General features: G+C 36.5%; 1 protein-coding gene across 1 annotated transcript in view; it reads right to left on the bottom strand.

Annotated features, from left to right (window-relative positions):
* Positions 1–6,781: 6,781 nt before the first annotated feature.
* Positions 6,782–9,628, bottom strand: part of LOC146628686 (uncharacterized) — a 122,949-nt gene continuing 120,102 nt past the window's right edge. Inside the window, exons 67-68 of the mRNA XM_085358005.1 lie at positions 8,596–8,778; positions 6,782–6,931 (exon numbers count right to left, since the gene is read on the bottom strand). Coding sequence (XP_085214131.1) covers positions 6,782–6,931; positions 8,596–8,778 — 333 coding nt within the window. The remainder of the gene's footprint in view (positions 6,932–8,595; positions 8,779–9,628) is intronic.

The raw sequence follows: 9,628 nt of genomic DNA, 5'->3' as shown, positions 1-9,628 counted from the left end.
TTGAATTAACCCGTAACAACCCGGTGTCTTAACGAATTTGGCTTTATGCTTCAGGTCATCATTTAACTTTATTTTAGCTTTTTTTTTCCATTGAACACATTCTGTAGTATTTTTAGTAACATCGTTTTAGAAATGTATTTAGTTTAAACAGTACAACCCTGAAGTTTGTTTATTTAGTAATTCAGTGGCGGAAACAAACTTCCGTTTTAGTTACGTTTGATTTACATTCGAAAAATGTCAGCGTCATAATTAGATCTTCTAAAAAATGACTCCAAATTTAATCATTTATTAAGAAATAAATAAAGCAGGGGAACTTCAGTACCACATTATATGAACGCATCCACTATATACATTCTAAAATAATAAAAAGAAATTATTTCACATGCCACTGCTCATCTGTTACTGTCAGTTTTATGAGCAGTTTTCATGATAGAGACCTTGATTTTGAGATATTTATAATATCTTTTTCTTTATTTTTTGTGAACTTGTTTTGTATATTTAATTTTCTGTGACTTAAAGTGCAATGCCTTATCCAGTATGATCTTTCTCTGAATTTTTCAATTTATTAACTTGAAATTTCAAGTTATTGTCTCACTTTGGAGTTTGAGTTACAAGGCCATAACTTGAAATTTTAACCCTTTAAGGTCCACACTAAGAAAAGAGCAATGGAACAATTTTTTTTGTTTACATTTCTTATTGACTTGGGTGAGTAATAACCACAATCAAATTTTTTTTCAATAGACCCTATAGTTTTTAAAGTATTCATTCCATCAAAGGAAAGTATTATATCAAACAACAAAATACATATTTTTTTTAAATCTGCAACTGTGAAAAATGTGCAGCAGCACAAAATACTCACATTCAGGCTACTTCTGATTGAATGCTACTGTGCAAAATAATTTTTGTTTTTAAAAAAACAAAACAAAAACTGTGCAAATCAAGAACATCTACTGGTTTTGGTCGTTGGGGTCTTAGGGTGTAGCATTTATTCTGTGGTCATGGAGAGCTGAATCATGGTTGTCCAACTGTAGATGCTGGCTTGTTAACTTGGTTCAGACACAGCCAGGCACAAACCTTTTGAGAGCCATCGGTTTCTGGTCCACTAGGGCACAGTCCCTCTTGTAGACCAGGAATTCAAGTCAAGGATGTATCCGAACAGTGGCATATGCCATCTCCTTAACTTGTGACTTATAACTTGTCTTATACAGGTGTTATAGCATATCAGAAAGCTCAGTTCCTCCCATATGCTAATTATATACAGGGATGAGTGATGGGCATCAAATGGTGAGCTTTGCATTGGACTCTTTGCTCCACCGTTTGACCAATGAAAGAGGCATTTTACTGCAATCAGACCTTCATCAGACCTGTAATCACAGGCTCCATGGCCCTTCTTCATCAGGTCTTTGTCTGCCATCAGGGGAGCTCCACCGGTGCAGTTTGGTCATACAGTACCAATGCACCTGACACCCAAGGACATGTGCAAGTTCTGGACCAAGCTGAAACTTGTGAAGACCTCAGTTTCTTTTATGGGTTTGCATAGTGATTTCTACAACTTTGGCCCCTTAGAGGTAGCTTCTGTTCCTTTTCACTGAGGGGAGCATTGAAGAATGTAGATCCCCCTTGATACAGCAGCAAGTCGTGGATGATGCCAGATGAACTTGCTTGGCAGAACAATTTAAAGCCCCACTCATCTAGTTTGTTAGCAATATACTGGTGGAGAGTGCCAGCCCCGTTGGCTTCATATGAAACCATGACCTCAAACACACTGTGGTTGAAGGTGGATGATATCACGAGACTCCGCTCACAAATCTGCCACAGGAGCATGTGACTTTTAACTGCTTAGCGTCCATATAGTACTAGTTAAACATGAAATTATAATTTTGACAGCTTAATAATATTAATTTACCAGCTACTATAATTTGGTCAAACGGTAATTAGTTGTGATATTTTTGATTTCCACATGTTACTCTTGATTTTTACCATATTTACTAATATTAACTCGGAAAGTTACAAAAATTACTTACTGAGGAAATTATTTCAGCATATTCTTGCTGTGCTAACATGTAATTTATCAACAGCAATGGATAAATAAAATGGGTCCAGTGGGCTGATTTTATGGCAAATAATCAATTTTAATAACATTTAGGTTATGTTAGGATTAGCACCACAAAGTGACAAATCAACTGTTTGGTTGAGCACAAAAATTATTAAACATTTAATTTCACTTTTTTAATGCTGTCAAGTCAGATACGTTTGTTTAGTAAGTCCTCTAACACTCTCATATATCAAAGAATTATAGCTTCCTACCTTAGTTTCATCAAAAACACTCAAAATATGTTGGATGGTTTTCACTGACCAAATAATTCCAAAACTTACAATAATAAAATTGAACTGAGACAATATTTGGTTATGTATATGTATTTTTTTAATTCAGCTGACACACTTTGAACAAGTTGATGGAGGGATCACACAAGTTAGATGCCCAGCATTTTGTTTCATATTTTTAAGAGTGATAATTTTACAAAACAAGCAAAGTAAGAATGATCAGTCTCAGCCAGCTAAGGCAATCATATAAAATGCTATTATAAAATCTAAATACAAAAAAGAAAATATTACATATTTAACACAAAGCCAGAATGAAACAAATGTGACTGAGATGTTTAATTGTAATTCATCTGGTTGACTTCTGGCTCTCTGGTTCCCGGCAGACTTTGGTTTGAGAATGATGTTTTTTTTAGTTCTCCAGTTGGACTGATGTTGTTTGGGCTCTCACCACCAACTCCCTGACATCTTACTCTCCGTGCACACTTTGCAGCACACTGCTCATCACTCACAGCTGACCGACTCTGGGACACAAGCACAAATTCTGTAGAGTAGCTATGAGATTTTCCTCCTGCCACTGGACCCAAGCACTTTGCAGACTGAATAAGGAATAAATTCAGGTAAACAGAAATTTCTCAAAGCTAAGTGGGTAATTTTGTTTAACAGTGAGTCAAAGAATCTTAGCAGGGTCAGGGTACTACTCTACTACTGGTTATATGTGTTTAGTCTCACTTTTTGGTTTGCATAACACTTCTCACATTGTTGAATGTCACATTTCCCATGTTAAAAGGGTAAAAACTCTGATGTAGGACTACATGTGTGGGGGAGAAGGATATGAAACATTTATTTAAAATGTGACAGATTGTCAGATTCCAGCAGTTTTTTGTCCAAGACATTAAAGAAAATGGAGGAAAACAGTGTTGTGATATTTTGATACCATGGTAGCATTTACAGGATATTGTTTTATAGTGATATTATACAGGAAAACTGTTACTCAATAAGGCCCATTTACTAGTTGTTTTTCTCTTTCTCTGTGACCCAAGAATTAATGTGTAAGAATCACAGGCTGGTACCTCAAGGTCGAAAATACCACAGAGATCACTTCCTTACTCCCATCCTCCCTTCTTTATCTCTTAGAAAAAGGCTTGTTAAAGGCCAGGTGGTTTGTTTCAGAATTCACTAATGAAAGAACTCTGTATTCTATGTCTAGGAGTGTATTTCGCTGGGATAATCATAAATTGTAGCTGAACTGATAAACTATACAAAGGATACTTCTTTGCTCAGAGGGCAGGAAGACGCTTCCTTATTTGGTCTGTACCGGTTTGAACTGAGAATCTGCTGACACACAAACCTTTTTCCTCTATATAAACTGTTGTATGATGAATAAACCTTTGAGTTGGTTTGGGAAGGCAACCTGAAGCAGTCTGTGTTTCCTTGTTCTCCCAAGCTACTCCCGACGTCGTAACTAACCTGCTGAACGGCATACCTGAGTGTTACTTTGAATAATTTTGAATCTTATAGGGTAAAGACAAAACTCTGCTTATAGGTGCCCACGCCTCGGAGGAAAACCCGATCCACGGATGACCCGGGATGGAGATTTCTTTCAAACAGTAAGTTAGATAATCAGGATATTTCTAGACCTAGTGTGGATTAAATTTTTTTTAAATTAAATGGTAATTTCTTAAAAAAAAAAAAGAAAAAAGGTCTACGTGTTAGAGAGAGCTGTAAATGCTTAGATTACGTTTTGTTTTGTTTTTCTTTTACTTATACTGGATCTGTGATGTCAAAGACAGAATAAATATTAATATGGTCATTTTTGAGTCAAAGCTCTGGATGTGAGCACTGAAGACCCACCCACTTGCTGTCAGAACATTCTGTTTGCAAGGGACAGCCAATCACAACAAAGCTGGCTTAAAGGGAAAGGAATCAAAACAGTCTGTTTGAGGCTGCACAAAGGATCAGTGTCAGGTAAATAAGGATTTTTTTCCAACTGTGAATCATGCAAAGCTGCTGTCGTAAAGCACATGAATTACAAATATGGAGCTGGAAACCAGTATTAACTTTAATACGGCTGGTAATCTCTATATGAATATATAGAATGTACCAAGGGATTGGTACTGAAAGCTCTGGTTTCCACTTGTAGTTGCATTGACCAGTCATATCTTTGCAGGCTTTCATTGCATGCAGTCTATGTGATGGTAAACTGTATTGGATTATTACCCACTTTTGTCTGACAATTTAGTTTTTTTTTTTCCTGTATGGTTTCCAAGGTGTAACCCAATTCAAAATGTACTACTAATTTGTTTATTTACTTAATTATCTACTTAGTTATTGGATGCGGAAACATCTTCTCAAAATTTAATGGTCGTGGTAGTGAAACCTATGATGCATGGTTTGGAGATGGTGGCACTGACAGAAAGACAGATGACAGAAGGCAGATTTCAGGATTTGAGGATGTTAAGATTTTTGCCGGGATGGACGTGATTAGAAATGAGTACATCAGAAAGATAGCTCAGGTTGAGCGGTTTGGAGACAAAGTTAGAGAGGTGAGGCTGAGATGATTTGGACATGTGAAAAGGAGGGACACTGGACAAAGGATGTTGAAGATGCTCCTGAAGGCAGGAGGAAAAGAAGTTGACCTCAGTGGAGGTTCATGGATATAGTGGAGGAGGACATGCAGAGGGTTGCTGTGACAGGAGAGCTAGAGATGGAGGAAGATGATCCACTGGGGTGACACCTAAGCAGCCAAAAGAAGAACTGTCATTACACCAATCATGCTTTTCTCTAAACTGAAGTGGAATTCTGTTAGAAAAAAAACTTTGAGGAATTACCTGAGACATACGGGCGCTACAATTTTTATGCCACCATGATACTATGCACAACCACAAATGAATCTGGAGTTAATAATTACTTTTTTTCCAGCTATTTTCAGCTGTGGAGAAATACACATTTGTCCAAGATTTTTAAGGTTTTGGTTTCCTAAAATTTAAAAACTTCTATATTAGCGTCCAAAAACATTTATCTATCTTTATTTTCTATTTGAAATTGTATCCGTTCTGTAAATTATTCTACTTCAGTAATGATGCAAATAGATTAACAGTCACTTGTAGCGACTGCCAATGGATCACAAGCCACACAGCGTTGCCGCCACAAGTCAGAAAAGCCACCAGCATCGCTAAAGGGCCACATTTGAGATGAGATGAGATGAGATAGCCTTTATTTGTCAGTTGCAGGTCTTTTGCCCACAACAGAGATGACATTTCACTGGCTGGCTGGCCAGCTCACCCCATACGGCTGTGCTGAGTGAGGATTTCCCCCTTGTAGCCGAGAGCTTTGCTGGATGAGCATGTGGACCAAAACTGTGTGTTGCTTATATGCAAAGTTATGCATATTAAACTCTTGAATAAAATGCATTTCACAGATATTGTTTTGAGAGATATTTGCAGGCAGTGATCATAAACATGGGAAATATTAGAAAGTCTGGTTGTTTCTTGGCTGTTTCTGTGCACAGCCATGATACTTGGTCTTTTCTCGTGCTGCATCACATTTAGTTCTCTGGTGAGTATCTCTAGCTACAAGATGAGGGGTGGACAATCACATATTATGTTTTCATTTACCATTAGCAAATCACTGTTGGATTATGTGTATTTATCCAATGTTTGAAATCAAGATTTTCTAGGTTTGGTTTAAAGGCCAAACTACAAAACTGGACAACAGAGTGGCAACATCGGATTCAGTGCCAACATGTGTAGTCATACCTGAGACAAATTTAAAGAAAGGAAACAAAAAAAAACATAGCAACATTAAACATTGAAAACAATAAACAATAATTTGTATTTCAAGAGATGAAGACAGTTGGTCTTGTTGACAACAGACAGGTAAAATCAAGTAACATAACTGTCCCTTTCTATTGGTTTTTGTATTAAATAAATGGTGGTCTTTTGAATAAAATTAGCACCTTGAGAAAAATGACACCTAGGTTCACTTACAGTACTAGAACAGTGGATTTACAGTGAGAGCTTTACAGGCCTATGGGACACCAGAAGCCGTGTCCCTGTAAAGAACACATTGTTATAGACATCAGTGAGGACAGTCTGACGTTTTATATATACAGTGAGCAAGCTGTAACACTATCCCTGCACAACTGCATAACAAAAAACAAAACACTGTATAAAGGATGCTTGTAAAAAAAAAACCAAAAAAAAAACCCATACACTTAAATTATTTAATGTCTCTGTAAACGAAATTGCCTTCTCCGTGAAAAAAAGCCTGGGGGCACTATTGGCCTCAAAGATTCAGTCATACAAAGTCACTGAACTTGAGGGATAAAATCCTCCAACACTAGAGGATAAAGAAGCAAAAACTTCACAGACTGGAAGGTTCCACTTGTCCATGATTTAAAGAGAGTTTGTGTCCTGGACCTGAGAGTCTTCCGGGATGGTACAGTTTTCTCCCACCTCTAGCTGAAACACACAGGTCCAACAGTGAGGCCAAACTGGTATGTCGCGTTTCCTCCTCCCATTAGTGCCACGTCTCTCAGAGGAAGGAGATGGAGGTCCTCAAACTCCAGCACAGACTCCCGAGGACCAGACTCCATCTCCTCTCCAGGCTGATGAACCAAAAATAGATTACATTTGAACATTTACAGTAGTAAACCCTAAGTAGAGATCAGCTTTAGATAAGTTTCTCTTTCTCTTGAATTGAATATACATAAATGGTATACATACATACATAAACTCTCTCTGTTAAGATCAAAGAAACAAGCATAACTGCGAGAGTGCAACCCCCCACCCACACAGCTCAGTCTCGGACCAATATTTACTTTTAAGGGAATAGTATTGAAATGCACTTTTATTGCATTAAAAAGTGCAGCCTTTTCTTATCTTCCCAGTTGAAACCCATTACCTGATATCATTTTGAATATAAATATTTTTTTACTATTTTTATTTATGTGAATATATTATATTTGTAGCATTCTTTTAATTGTTTAGTAAAATTCATTTAAATGTTTAGTCATAAATATTAAGTGAAAAAAAGGTTTTGATCAGGAAGTTTACTTTGTTTTAAAAAAAAAAAAACCCAAAGTAAATCTTATTCAGGGTCATTGTACATGTATTCAAACTGTTGTGTTTTTAAATGATTATAACCTGTAATTGTAATGTACAGAACAAAGTCATGATAAAATACTGCGATATTTAGAATCCTCATATATCATTCTCTATACGCCTACATGTTGACAATATAAACAATGACTGTAAGAAACAGTTTTAAAATACTTGATATAGCGTTATTATCACTTTGGCCTTATGCCTGGTGTATTATTGGTTAGTTATGTCACCCGCCTGTTAGTATATTTTATTTGTATTTGTATTTATTATTGCTCTAACTCGTTCTGTGAAGCACTTTGGCATACCTGTGGTTTTTTAAATGTGCTATATAAATGAAATTGTATTGTAAGCCAATTTTGAACGGATGACCCCACTGTACACTTGAATAAAGTTGTATCAGAATTTATTTAAAACTTTTAAAGGTATTGTGTTTACACACAGAGTGACAGAATGACATGTACGCATAAACAGGACCAAAAAATACAGCTTCAGTACGACTGCAGTAACCAAACTCCTATTTGTGAAGGTTTTTTGGAATTTCTGTCTCAAATCTGTGATGCTTTGGCTGTACTTTAAATCTAATTAGCTAATACGCAGATCGATACAGATTTTTTGCCAATTCATCACAGTTAATCACTGTGTTCTCACAAACAGATTGCATTTAATTGCCAACTTGACCCCATTCAGTCACAAACTGATAGCAGACTGACACATTTATGCCATTTTACATGAAACTACTTTTCTTCTTTTTTCTTTGTTTAATAAGCAAGTCCTGATTTTTGAAAACTGTATGTATTTTTTGCACATTGAGCTCCACAAACCACATGCCATTTACTTACATATAAAACATTCAGGATCTTCAGTACAGTACACATTATTTTATTTTTTGTTTTGTATAAAGGTGGTATCTTCAAATATCTTCACTCCTCTTACAGATAACTACTACATTTATACAGATGCCAGATATTTTTCTCACTTTTTAATAAATTTTTTTTATTTTGGGCCTTTGGGAATTCCTTCCAAACTATCTTGGATTAACAGAGCTTTATGTCCTTCTACACCCTGCCCATGTTGAGTTAATCTGTCCAACCTTTTGCAAATCTGGCAAAAAGGAGGTGAAAAAAAGTCAAATAGGAAGATATTTTTCAGTAGTTCTGTTACATACCACACAATCTTGAACTGCTCCGAGGTAACTTTGTGTCCTTGAGTCAGTGAGGAATTTGACATCTCGGTAGGCCGGGCCCAGTCTGTGTCCTGGGTGGCAGGAGTAGGTAACCTTCTGTACAGCTGTGCCACTGTGCAATCTCAGAAAGCGCATCTGGACCACATTAGCACCTTGATAATAAAACTATAAAAACATATTAGAGTTATCAGAAACGCTTTATTATAAATCAGGCCAAAGACACTAAATAGAAGGAAAACTGAAAAAAAAATACATTAATTATATGTGTGGTAATATAAATGCATTATTATTATTGTTATCATCTCCTGTTTTCTTTGTGTAATGTGAGGTGTTTCCAGCTGTTTAGCCTATTTTAGATCATTATTTTGGTTTCCAACCATATTTACAAGCTCAAGTGGAACCTGCAGTCCCAGCTCCAGGAGGCGACTGTTTCAGCAAATCAAGTTCGATGAACTCAATGTATATGTGTCCAGTAACAACTGAATATCAGTGTTTTAGAGGGTGTTTTATTTACTCAAGCATAAAATACATTTTTATTTAAAAAAGAAAGGCATCAAATGATCTTTGATGGCAACAAATGTCTTCAGAAGGCTGACTCTGGCCCCAGGGCCTTATTTTTGATATCCATGCTTTAGACTTTAGCTCTTCTCCCAGTGTTTCATCCTCTTGTGTCTTTTCCCTTGTATTTAGTCCAGTCATGTCTGTGTTTTCCCCATTTAGTTATCTCACTTCCTGTTTGTTGTTGGGAGGTTGTGGTTCCTTGTTTGTTGTCTAGAGTTTTGTTTCTTTTATCTCGTCTGCTTTGATTCTGTTTAGCTGTGTCTCGTTTTCCTCTATTTTCTATTTCCAGTCCCCCGGTCACCCTTTTAGAAATATGTAGTTGCCGTCTATATATACAGCAGAGCATCAGTTGATGTTTTTTGCCTTGTGTTTCCCAGCTTCAGTGGCATTTTCCCTAGCGTTTATTCCCAGTTTAGGTTTCTGTAAGTAGCCTTTTTTAGTTCCCTTTTGTATT

The sequence above is a fragment of the Diplotaxodon limnothrissa genome, linkage group LG7 (assembly GCF_057381915.1).
Source record: "Diplotaxodon limnothrissa isolate DT_005_m linkage group LG7, D_limnothrissa_male_GT1.1, whole genome shotgun sequence".
Taxonomy (NCBI): Eukaryota; Metazoa; Chordata; class Actinopteri; order Cichliformes; family Cichlidae; genus Diplotaxodon; species Diplotaxodon limnothrissa.
This window is presented reverse-complemented; position numbering and strand designations above follow the sequence as displayed.